The sequence below is a fragment of the Vidua chalybeata genome, chromosome 6 (assembly GCF_026979565.1).
Source record: "Vidua chalybeata isolate OUT-0048 chromosome 6, bVidCha1 merged haplotype, whole genome shotgun sequence".
Lineage (NCBI taxonomy): Eukaryota > Metazoa > Chordata > Aves > Passeriformes > Viduidae > Vidua > Vidua chalybeata.
This window is the reverse complement of record NC_071535.1, coordinates 2,654,971-2,667,302: the sequence shown is the minus strand read 5'-3', so window position 1 is coordinate 2,667,302 and position 12,332 is coordinate 2,654,971. Positions and strand designations below refer to the sequence as shown.

At 45.6% G+C, this 12,332-nt stretch overlaps 1 protein-coding gene across 1 annotated transcript; it reads right to left on the bottom strand.

Moving 5' to 3' along the window:
* Positions 1 to 1,474: 1,474 nt before the first annotated feature.
* On the bottom strand, positions 1,475 to 12,111 carry PSMC6 (proteasome 26S subunit, ATPase 6). Its single transcript, XM_053944653.1, has 14 exons — positions 11,991 to 12,111; positions 10,675 to 10,754; positions 10,427 to 10,466; positions 10,034 to 10,086; positions 8,164 to 8,231; positions 7,651 to 7,765; positions 7,019 to 7,106; positions 6,379 to 6,440; positions 6,174 to 6,297; positions 5,986 to 6,047; positions 4,894 to 5,014; positions 4,723 to 4,803; positions 2,506 to 2,577; positions 1,475 to 1,972 (listed from the first exon to the last, which is right to left on the bottom strand). Exons 1-14 carry the CDS (start codon positions 12,073 to 12,075, stop codon positions 1,854 to 1,856), a joined length of 1,170 nt encoding a protein of 389 aa, XP_053800628.1. The 5' UTR covers positions 12,076 to 12,111; the 3' UTR covers positions 1,475 to 1,853.
* Positions 12,112 to 12,332: the final 221 nt, after the last annotated feature.

Genomic DNA, 12,332 nt, shown 5'->3' with positions numbered 1-12,332 from the left:
ACCCAAACCATTTTATGATTCTATGAGATTTCACTTTAAGCTGCAGTTATTCATTCCTTCGCTTTTTGGTGAACCAAAATTCTGCACTGGTGTCACTGGAACTTCTGAGGGAAGCTTAGTCAAAGTAGGCAAAGTCAGTGGGTTGGTTGCTTAAATAAAATTGGAAGTGTCTTTTTGGAAATGCTAGCCCTGGAATTGTAGGGTCTCAATTTTTATTTCTAGTGCACCTTTCTGCTGTTTCTACTAAATAACACTTTGAGAAACCTTCAACAATCACGTTTCAGCAACCATTCCCTCAGCCAGAGGCCCAGCTCGCTGTTTCCATCACTGTTCTGCTCAGAAATGGACTTTGATTTCATGTTCTCATTGTTCCAGGCATATGGACTCAAAAGGGTGTTAAAACTAAACCCAAGATTTGCATCTTTACACTCCTGACACAGCCACAACAGGGAGAAAGGTCATAGCCATATAAACAAGGAAATATTGTTGCCTGTCCTGTTTTAACTGTTCTACATCTGTTTGATCTGTGATGGGAAAGGAAATAAAACTACAGCTGTTAAAATTGCCAGGGAGATGCTGTGTGTTTCCTGGGAAGTCAAGAGCTAATCTAATCTAATGTACTTGCCTGTCAGCTGAGCAGGCCCAGAGTAATCCAATTAGGATAATTAGAAGTAGCCAGAAGTGCAATTTAGTGCATTGCTGCTCCAGTGCAACATTCAGGTGAGCTGCACAGTGCAGTGGGTTTGTGTGCACACCTCAAGGTGGAACTGCTTGGAAAATAAAAATAAAAGTAAAGCAGATGCCCTTAAAACCACCACCACCACCTTGTTTACTTCCTGCAATAAATAAACACCAGCTCAGGTAAATCTTATTTCCAGAATTCAGCAGCAAATGAGTGTGCCCAGGTGGGCAAAGAGGCCAAAGGCACCTGGCTTGTACCAGGCACGGTGTGGCCACAGGAGCAGGGCAGTGACTGTCCCCTGTGCTGGCACTGGCACCTCCAGCCCTGGGGACAGCTCTGGGCCCCTCATGGAAAGGACACCGAGGGGCTGGAGCGTGTCCAGGGAAGGGAATGGAGCTGGAAATGGGTCTGGAGCTCCAGGAGAGGCTGAGGGAGCTGGGAAGGGGCTGAGCCTGGAGCAAAGGAGGCTCAGGGGGGACCTTGTGGCTCTGGACAGCTCCTGACAGGAGGGGACAGCCGGGGGGGTCGGGCTCTGCTCCAGGGAACAGGGACAGGAGGAGAGAAAATGACCCCAAATTGCACCAGGGGAGGTTTAGATTGGATATTAGGGAAAATTCCTTCATGGAAAGGATTGTCCAGACCCCACCAGCCCCTTCTCTCTCCGAGGATTAGGCTGCCTCTGTTTGGTATAGGAGAACTCCAATCCTTACACCAGAGAAAAGTTGCTCCTCAAACTCAGAAGACACAAAATTCACCTCTCTGTGAGAGCTACACAGAAAATCCACCAGGATAAACGGTTTTAAACAGGTTTTATTCATAAACTGTTTGGGGAAAGGAGATTTACTGATATACAAAAAGTCAAGAAATGAACTGACTTTTGTTTGTGAATCCCTTCAAGCACATTTATAAATTCCCACCATAATTGCAAAGAGAACAACACATCTCTACACATTTTTACTGAGCCTGGGCTGTAATGAACATTGCATTTCAGAATTGTACAGAAAACACACTCCTGTAGCCAACTTGCAACTAGCATTCCCAAAATTACTAGCTACATGCTACACAAACACCTTACAATGATAATCAAGAGGAACATTATTTCTCTTTTTTTTTTTTTTATGCATTAACCCAGTAGGATGTGTACAATCAATCACAAATTCTATAATTTAATTTACACAGGTTTGTAGTCAAGCTTGGACTCCAGCTTCTTGGAATCAGCCACTTTCCTGACAGCTTTCATGAAATCTTCCTGAACTACGAAGTCATGATCAGCACGGATTGCAAACATCCCTGGGAGAGAGGATTTAACAGTGTGAAGAGACACAACATGAAGTTTCACTCAAATTCAAATGAAAACGGATCCAGGTTACACTGTCTGCACGACCTTCCCATGTCCTGGATGTTGGGAAGAGAAGGGAATTCACCTTTCTGAACTAAGGGAGTACTAAAAAGAAAACTTGTTTAAACTCTGAGTGTGCATTTACTGTGTTAATCAGCCTGCCCATGCAGGCAAACTCCACAAATTTTCATGTGAAAAAAGCATAAAATAGCATCAACTCTGCAGGTAAATGGGTACCAAGAGCCCTGAATTATCTCCAAAAAGGAGAAAAATGGGTACAATCCCTGTTTCTGGAATGTATCTGGTTCTAATGAGACACTGGGACACATCATGATCAGCCAACAAGTGGCTGGCTCAGATCAGCTCAAGTGAAATGTTCCAGTAGAATGTTTTTGAGCTCCTGGGTTTAATCCACAGAGGAACAGCTCCAAGATTCAGCATTATCCAAGATTTTGCACATCCAAATGAAGAGTTAAAGAATTACCTGCTTCAGTACAGACGTTTCTCAAGTCTGCTCCGTTGAAGCCATCTGAAAGCTTCACGATTGCTTCATAATCTGTTCACAAAACACCAGCACCCGTTAGGAATAAATCACCCTTCCCCTTAGGGATGCCAATAAAATACAGATCCAGCTACCAAACTTGGATTTCAGTGCAAACAGAGCTGCCCATTGGGCTGATAAATTAACTGGAATCAGCAGCTGTATCAGCCCTTCCATTAAAACAGAAATGTGTGGCAGCCAAAAGCTCGTGTTATATAATTAAATCCCAAAGTTACCAATTTGTGGTTACAAGAATCAACATGAAGTGCAAAAGCTCCATCAAGGCAATGTTCTTATCATTTAAATGCTGTAAAAAGCCAGAAAACTCATCTCCAAGTGGTCATAACTCAGTCCCTTTCCACTTCCAACACTCCATCTACTAAAGGCACTTAGTGTCTTAATATATTAAGCCTGATGTTTTATGCACATTTATTTCCTAAAAGAGTGGCCATGGTTATAATTCAGTGGAAATCAATTTCTAAACCACTGCTGAGCCTCCAGTAAGTTCTGATTTTTGCAAGGCTGCTTATTAAAATTATCAACTCCCTGGAAAACTTTTCAGTTTCCCTTCCGTATAAAATTCAAAACATTTGAATTGAATGTTTTTATCTCAAGAATCCAAAAGCTCCTAAAGATGAGTCATTCTTCAGCTGTATTTTAATTCCATGTAGTACAATGTCATATAAAAATTGGAAAGTTAAAAAACCTAAGTGAGGGGAATGAGCAAGGTTGAACAGTGCAAGGTTTGTGAGTTTAGGGTTTTCAGCAGACACCAGGTCTGAAGCAGGAGAATCTCATGCTTGAACCTGAGCAAATCCTCATCTTTGGATTTCAATCCAATTTCTACCTCACCCTTCCTTTTGGGGATCAAAGCTGAGCATCACAGTCTTTCCACATTACATGCAGGAATTTAGCAAGGACCTGACACCTCACCTTGCTGAACAGCAGAAGGAACGATCCCACCCTGCTCCACTGCAGTGCCAAAGACACGAGAACAGGATGGAGCAGAATTCCAGAATCCCACAATGGCTTGGGTTGGAAGAGACCTTCAAGAGCATCTCGTTCCAACCCCTGCCATGGCCAGGGGCACCTTTCACTTTCTCCAAGCCCATTCAACCTGGCCTGGAACACTTCCAGGGATCCAGAGGCAGCCACAGCTGCTCTGGGACAACTGAGCCAGGGCCTCACTGTCCTCACAGTGAAGAGTTTCTTCCCACCATCCCACCTCTCCCTGCCCTCTGGCAGTGGGAAGCCATTCCCCCTTGTGCTGTCACTCCATGCCTTGTAAGAAGTTTCTCTCCAAAAACTTTACCTCAGGCTCATGATTTCCTTTGAGCTCCTTCTCTCCTTAGCCTGCAGCCACGTGCAGGTTTAAGCCAACACTGCTGCTAAGAAAAGCAGTGCCCAGCCCTGGCCCTCCCCCAGCTCCCTCCTGCTGTCCCTGAGCTGAGCTGCAGCTGTTGATGCAGCCAGATGGTGACTGGGATCAGCTCCAGGGGCTGCAGGAATCGCTGCTGTCAGCACAGAGGGGGTGGGGGTGGCACAGGGCCCTGGGGCACTGCTGCACTCCCAGGCAGCCAGCGCTGCTTTAAAGGCAAATCCCAGCCCCAGCTTCCTCCAGGAAAGCTGGGAGGAGTGGCTGTGAAAGCAGGACTCTGGGCAGCTCAGAGTAACACAGTCCTTAAATAAACCCTCCCCGTTTTATCCTATTATTCTGCCCTTACACTCCTGACAGAATGATCCACACTACTACCAGACAACAATTTTGCTTATGCCATCTCCAGGATTTCTCCCTGACTTTTAAAGATTGTTGCTTTCAGACTTCTTCATTAGCAATATTTCTTTCATTGAGGGGTGAATGAAAACACTCTTTACTTGCACTAAGCCATTCCATTAGAAACAGGAAACTGCCTGATGAGAACCTTGTTGATTTTCCAGTTTCCAGCTGGGCTCCAAGGGTTTATATTCAGTTTTCCTTTTCAAAGACTTAACAACGGTTCAATCAGGATGCATTTAAAAATAAAACAAGTAGACTTCCAAGAGGGGAAGTTGTGTGGGCAATGTAAAGGTGGGAATACAATCAGAATCACTGTAACAACTCACCCTCTTCCCATCCCTACGAACAGCAGCAGGAATGACATCCAGGGAACTTCTACTTACCTATCTCACCATGTTTAGTGATAGGACCTGCATGAATCTTCAAAATATCTAATCTGGCTTGTTCATTTGGTAGATCGATATCTAGAAAGAATTAGAGCTTCAATCAAAGCAGAAACCCACAATTCCCATGGATTACATCCTCCTTCCAGCCACTGGGAAGCAGAAACTCACGGATTTTTCTATCCAGCCTTCCGGGCCGCAGCAGGGCAGGGTCCAGGGTGTCAGGTCTGTTGGTAGCCATGATCATTTTAACTCTGTGCAGAGTGTCAAATCCATCCATCTGATTCAACAACTAACAGGGAACAGAACTTTGGTTTTAAACAGCCCCAAATCTTCCCAGGTTTGTTTTCCTACCTAAGTATTCTTCAAGATGAAAAGCTCTGAAGTAAAAAAGAATCCTACAAGGCCTTGAGCTCCCTGAATATTCCATCCCAAGCAGTGAAGAGCTGAAGAGACACTGAAAATGCTTTGCCCACGGAAAAGGACATTGAGCAAAGCTGAGCTCAAACGTGAAACACTTGACTGAAACAATGAGGTAAAGAAAATATTGCAAGGACTGAAGGAGCCAATGGCTGCCTGACACATTTGGACTGTAGTGCACCAAGGCCAGGACATTCCAATTAGACTTGAAGAACAGCCTCTGGAATACTAATCCACACGCAGGAAGGCATTTCATTGTGAACACTCAAAGCACTTGCTCTTTGATCACAGTGATTTAATTCTCTATGGAAAGCAGACACATTCTTTTGAACCAGGCAAAATGTTTGCAAACACAGGCCAAGGAAGGTTCCCATTAGCTTCAGAATTCCTAATTGTCACCAGTGGTTTTAATATTCTCTTCACACAACCCAGTTTATCAAAGCAATGAATACAGAAACAAAGAAATACAAGTGCTCCTCCTAGCTTTGAAAATCCAACTGCAAGAGTCCAAAAATGTTATACACTGGGTGCCTTTGGGACTAAGAGAGACAGAAAGGGGGGTTCTGCAAACCTTCAAAGAAGCAGGGAGCAGCAGTAAGCAGAAGAAAATATCCCAAATCATTTCAGCAATTTAAAAGATTCCATTAGTCTCCACACTGAACTCATGACTGAGTTATCAGGATGTGCAGAACGTGCCATTTGTAAAAGCAGCAATTAGTTCACTTCTAGTTTAAGATTATTAACCCAGAAAAGGTACTGCAAAGCCAGATCCCAGGTAACAATTCACACCTGTACTATTATTTACCGTGGCTGTTCAGGCCACAGCCAGAATTGGACACTCACCTCCATCAGAGTCCTCTGAATTTCTCTATCAGCTGATGTGCCTTCGGAAAAGCGGCGCCCACCTGCAGCACACCAAACCCATCAGTTCTACTACTTGAATTTTGCCTTTTAAACGGGGGGAATTGGCTTTATAGCTGACTCCACCCTTAAAAGGAGAGCCCAGCCACCCCCCAGGCCACGAGCCTTACCAATAGCATCGATCTCATCCATGAAAATGATGCAGGGCTGATGATCTCGGGCATAATTGAACATCTCTCGGATCAGCCGAGCGCTCTCGCCGATGTATTTGTCCACTATGGAACTGGACACCACCTTGGGAAGGACAGAGGGCCTGGATGAGGAGACTGGAGAGAAAACAGACCCCATGTGTGTGGGGGCAGTGCTATTACACACCTTGAGGAAGTTGCAATCCAGCTGGCTGGCAACTGCTCTGGCCAAAAGGGTTTTTCCTGTGCCTGCATAAACAAGAGATTGAAGCTGTTTAATTACTGACTCAACACTGCCTGCCAGTGAGTTAGGAAGGAGGGGGGAAAAAGGGAAAGGGAAAAAAAGGGAAAGGGAAAAAAAGGGAAAGGGAAAAAAAGGGAAAGGGAAAGGAAGAGGGAGAAAAAGAAGAAAGTAAAAGAGAAAAGGGAAAGGAAAAGGAAAAAAAAAGAAAAAAGGGGAAAGAAAAAAGGGAAAGGAAAAAACAAAGATGAGATGGAGAGAGGAAAGGGAGAGGAAAGGGAGAGGAAAGGGAGAGGAAAGGGAGAGGAAAGGGAGAGGAAAGGGAGAGGAAAGGGAGAGGAAAGGGAGAGGAAACAGAGAGGAAACAGAGAGGAAACAGAGAGGAAACAGAGAGGAAACAGAGGAAAGGAAAAAAGGAAGAAAAGAGGAAAAAAGAGAAAGGAAAAAGAGAAGAAAGAAAATAGAAAAATTAAAAAGAAAAAAGGAAAAAATAAAAATTAAAAGGGAAAGAAGGAGAATCAAAGAAGGCTCTGGTCACAGTCTGAAAGCAACAACCAAACACTTGTTGCCCTTTGCTGAGACTCACCAGGGGGGCCGTACAGCAGGCAGCCTTTTGGAGGGATAATTCCCACACGCTGGAATAATTCTGGGTTTGTAAGTGGCAGTTCAATGACCTGTGAAGGGACAGAGAGCAAACTGAGCCTCTGAGTTTTAAAACAGTTAGTGGTGCACATGCCAGCCTGTTTTTCACCTATCTGCATTATTTATTGGCAGCATTTTTGTGTGAGAAACAGCTCAGTAAGAAAATGTGAGATCCCATGGATCAATCCACTCCCCTGCCCTGGCTCTGCAATTGCTGCTTCCTCTCAATGCTCTTTGCTCAAATCACATCCCTGCTGTCCTAATTCTATACCCCAGAGCAATCCTGGCAGTTTTTGAGCAAAATTCCAGCCTGCTTTGCTGGCCCTCCCACTTGACTTCAAGGCACTCCCACAGCCTAAAGCATCCTGGATCCTTTAAACCCTCTTCTCTAAAGGATCATCTTCATTTTAATCCCAGTCCAAGCACTTTAAATGAAACATGAAAAGCACTGATCTGAGAGGATCCTTGAACAGCCCCATGCTGGTGGAGGACAAACATCAAAGAGGTGGTTTTGCCCTGAAAAGCTTCACTGAGAGCATGGATCAGGATCTGATGGGGGTTTGAGGCACTGGGTACCTCCCGTAACTCTCGGATTTGTTCCGACAAGCCTCCGATCTCAGAGTAGGAAACATCTCCTGGGTCTTCATGAGACATGTTATAAACCAGTGGATCCACTTCCCTGGGCAAGTATCTGGAAAACAAGAGTTAAGAGGAGATATTTTTATGGTGTAGACACATTTATAAATTCATAAAGTTATTCCCATGCATTTTACAGCAATATGAACATTATTTCTTCTCTTCCCACCTCACCTGCTGAAAAAACAGAAAAAAACCCCAAACCTAGCAAACTTTTTGAAGTTTTAAAACACAGCTTAAAACATGGCTGAAAATACTGTAATTATTTCTCTAAAGAAAAACCAATTACTTTTTAAATCATATAAAACAGACACACAAGTCTTCCCTCAAAATAACTGTCCTTACTTAAGCATTGCTTTGCAGAAAATGCTCACAAAATATTGCAGAAGTGATTATTCAAGTCTTTGTGTAATGTTTTTCCCTCTTTTTATGGTGAGAAGAGCAGAATCCTACCTCATAATAGTCAGAGTGGTCATGTCCAGAGCAACTCTCGTCCCTGGCTTCAGCTTACTCTTGTCAAGCTAATCTCAAAAAAAAGAATTCTGTTAGAACCCCACTCCAAACCCTGATTTTAGCCAAAATGTTCACTGGAGTTTGCACTCCTTGCTCCATCACACACAAGAAAAAAGAAGGCTACAGAGTGACACATCAAGCAGTCATTACCTTACCTCCACCTCCTTTAAAACAAAGACTGTTTTCTGGTCCATCATTAATTTTTCATTTTACTGCTGTCAATCTGACTGCATCAGTGGGATCTAATCCTCTCCCCTCTGCTCCACACAGGAACAGCTGTTTCAGAATAACTAAACAACCCTCACAAAAAGTTTAACATTTTCCTGTGTCATTACTTCCCCTCTTTGAAGTCAGCTGTTCAATTATTACTCTTTCACCTTGGATGCCTCCTCTCCTGCCTCAGCAGTTTTTGTCTGCTTATTCCATTTTTATGGGATTTTAAAACACATTCCAGCACACCCTACTAAATTTTGCTGGAATTAAAAGAGGATTTTGACAATCCTTTTCCAGGACTGCTGGAAGTTTCCCACTGTCCCTGCTGGGGGATTTATAAGGTGCCTTGCCAGGTCCTTGACCCTCTGGAAGGGTTTAGGATCAAGCTGTCCCCTCTCCCTTACTCCAGTCACTACTAAGGCCTCTTTCCAGCTTCCTTATCCAAAAAACTTTATAACAACTTGGAATCTCTCAGATTCAACTCTGCCCAACAGACTGAAGTTATTTTGCAGTGAGAAGAAAACAAAGAGAAACCACTTGACCTTCTTAACTAATGCACTTGAGATAGGGAAGTTATTTTGCTCCCACTTAAGCAGCCTTGCTCTCCTCCCTCCTGAGCAGCAGCAGCTCAGCCAGGAGGGCTTTGATCAAAAACTTGTCCTTCTAGTCCAGAAGAAATTGTTTGTCTTTGATATTTTGACATTTTGAAAACAATCAGGGTTTTATTTTTTTTGAGCCTCTGGTAGCAAATCAAGGATCTTTTAAGATAAAAGAGTGTTTTTAGTGAAGAATAAACTCCAAAGTGCTGGTTCATCCAAGGACAACCTATCCCTTAGGATTCAGCTCTGTTTCAACATCAAGATTACCTCACATGCCCCATAGTGGAATTCATTTTACTTATGTCCCAAAATTCTGCAATGAACATCAGTTTCTCTCCAGAAAGAGGAAAAAAAAAAAGATATGGATAAAGATAATGGCTTTAAACAGACAGAGAGTAGGTCTGGATGGGATTTTGGGAAGGAATTCCTGGCTGTGAGAGTGGGCAGGCCCTGGCCCAGGGTGCCCAGAGAAGCTGTGGCTGCCCCTGGATCCCTGGAAGTGCCCAAGGCCAGGTTGGAGCAACCTGGGATGGTGGAAGGTGTCCCTGCCATGACAGAAGGTGGAATGGGATGGGCTTTTAAGGTCTCTTTCAACCCAAGCTATTCCATGATTATGATATAAGGTGAAATAACATCAAATCTAAAACTCAGCAGCAAGACAGCAACAGTCACAGCACAGCAACTGTGAAATTACACAATCAATTATCATCATAATTAATTTTCAGAGAGTCCAAAATCAGGCAGAAGGACAGAGTTTTGACTCAAGAAAAATCATAAAACACATGCAAGGTCCTGGGAATGCTGTGGATTATTTTGTCTCCACCAGAAGTTACACTGCTACCACTACAAAGGGAGAGGGGAGCAGGTACCAGTGTAAAATAGTGGTGTGCACATTAAAGAAGAGAAAAACACTCCACTAAGGACCCAGTGGATGAAAAGTAATGCTTATATTCCACAGGAAAGCAAATTTTAAATGAATATTGACACAGATCAATTACCTGACGGCGACAGCCAACCACGTATCTTGGTCCATTTGTAGCCTTCACAATGACTGGAGAAAGAAAATTAAAGAAAAACCCCAAATTTACTCAATTCACCCTCTGAGCTTTCATTCTGAATTAACCAGAAAGATTTTTGCCAATAATCTGATCACCAACACTTTAATTCTTTACTTCTCCATAACTTAAAAAGGATTTAAACTTCAAAAGCTTTTTGTTTTATGGCTGCCCCATCCCTGGAAGTGTTCCATGCCAGGTGGGACAGGGCTTGGAGCAGCCTGGGATAGTGGAAGGTTGGAATGAGATGCTCTTTAAGGTCTCTTCCAACCCAAACCATGCCATGGTTCCATGATTTCCAGACTCTCAGAGAATATAACAGTTGAGTGTACTCACACTTCTCCTCTGTCAGCTGTTTAAGAACCTCACCGACGATCTGTAAAACAGTAAATACAGCATCAGCCTCAAGGGAAATGAACACTGCAGGGCTCAGACACCCTGTAACCCATCCCTAACCCATCGGTTCCTGCTGTCAAAGCCCCTGTTTGTTTGCTCCCACTTCCTAGTTCTTGCTGCTAAAAATGCATGTAAAGGTTGCTGCAAGAGGCAGCACAGGATGCCAACACCTCGCTTCCCTCACGTACCTGCCCGACGCTCTGCAAGGCCTTGAGGTCATTTTCTGACTTCTCATACTGCTTGGTGAGCTCTTTCAGCTGTTCCCTTACTAGGAGAGGAAAGAAACACAGGGTTTTGGTAACCTTCAACCCCACAAGAGCACAGGACCAGACCCTTTTCCAGCAGCAGAGCTGCAGGTAGAGTGAGACTGGGAGACCAGCAAGGAGCCTTGAGCTAATGTGGAGAAGGGAATGGAGCTGGGAAGAGGCTGAGGGAGCTGGGGAAGGGGCTGGAGCTCCAGGAGAGGCTGAGGGAGCTGGGAAGGGGCTGAGCCTGGAGCAAAGGAGGCTCAGGGGGGACCTTGTGGCTCTGGACAGCTCCTGACAGGAGGGGACAGCCGGGGGGGTCGGGCTCTGCTCCAGGGAACAGGGACAGGACAAGGAGAAACAGCCACAAGTTGTGCCAGGGTAAGTTTAAACTAGATATTAGGGACATTTTTTTTCATGGAAAGGGTGAAAAAAAGTCCCTGGGGAAAGGCTGCTAAGAAAGACAGTGGAGTCTCCATCCCTGGAGGTGATAGTAAAAGGGTTCTAAAATCATGGGGATTTGGGGAGTTAGAAGGAAAATTAAGCTTAGTAGGCCCTGGGAAAATACCCTGGGAAAGTATAGGCCTTGTACTTGCTAGAACTGCACCTCTGTAGCTAGTATATGATAAACGGTATAATTGTTAGATATGATGATTGGATATAATTATTGTTTAATCGTGAGAATAATCATGAGAAACTGTGGTCAGGGGCTTGAGAAAGATCGCGAGAAACTCATGCTTGAATGAAGTCAATGTATATAATAGAACAATATAAGTTTAATAATTAATATGTAAGATAGAATATAAAATACGTTCGGCTCGAAAGCCATGTCGGAGTCAGATTTGGGTCTGTAGCCCTGATTCCCAGAGCTCTACAATAAAAGCACCAGCATATAACCACATTCCGTGGTTATGTGTGCTCCTGAACGCTAACAGAGGTGTCCAAGGAACGACTGGACGCGGCTCTCGGTGCTGACAAGGCGCTGACAGTCACGACTTGGTCCCGCTCATCCCAGAGATCTTTTCAAAGCTGAAGGACTCCGTGACTCTGTGACCCTCCGGAGCTCTCCCGAGGGGACCGGGACCCAGCGGCGGCGCTGGCCGCGCCCAGCCCCGTCCGCCCCCCGCTCCCCAGGGCCCGGCCAGGCCCATGACGAAGCGCGGGCAGCGCCGCGCTCCCTCTCGGGGGCTCCGCGGGGCGCTCAGAGGCGCCCACCCCCCCCGCCCCGTCCCCTCACGGCCCGCCGTGCCCGCGCTCACACTCCTTGAGGCGGCCGTCGATCTCCTTGTGCTCCAGCAGCTTCTTGCGGTAGTCCTGCAGCGCCTTGTCTCTGGGGTCCGCCATGGTGAGCAGCCGCGGCTCACAGGGAATGCCGGGAAGGGCCACGGCGGCGGGGCCGGCGCTCGGCGCCGCGCAGCGCCCCCTGCCGGCGCGGAGGACTGCGGCTGTCGCGACAGGCGGCGGCTGTCGTGAGGGGCCGCGGGTGTCGCAGACATGGGCTGCGGCGGGCACGGGCTGTGCCGCCGCTCAGAGCGCGGCCTAAAGGGCGGCCGCGGAGTGTGGGCGGAGGCGGAGGGGCGAGGAGGTGCGGGCAGAGCTCA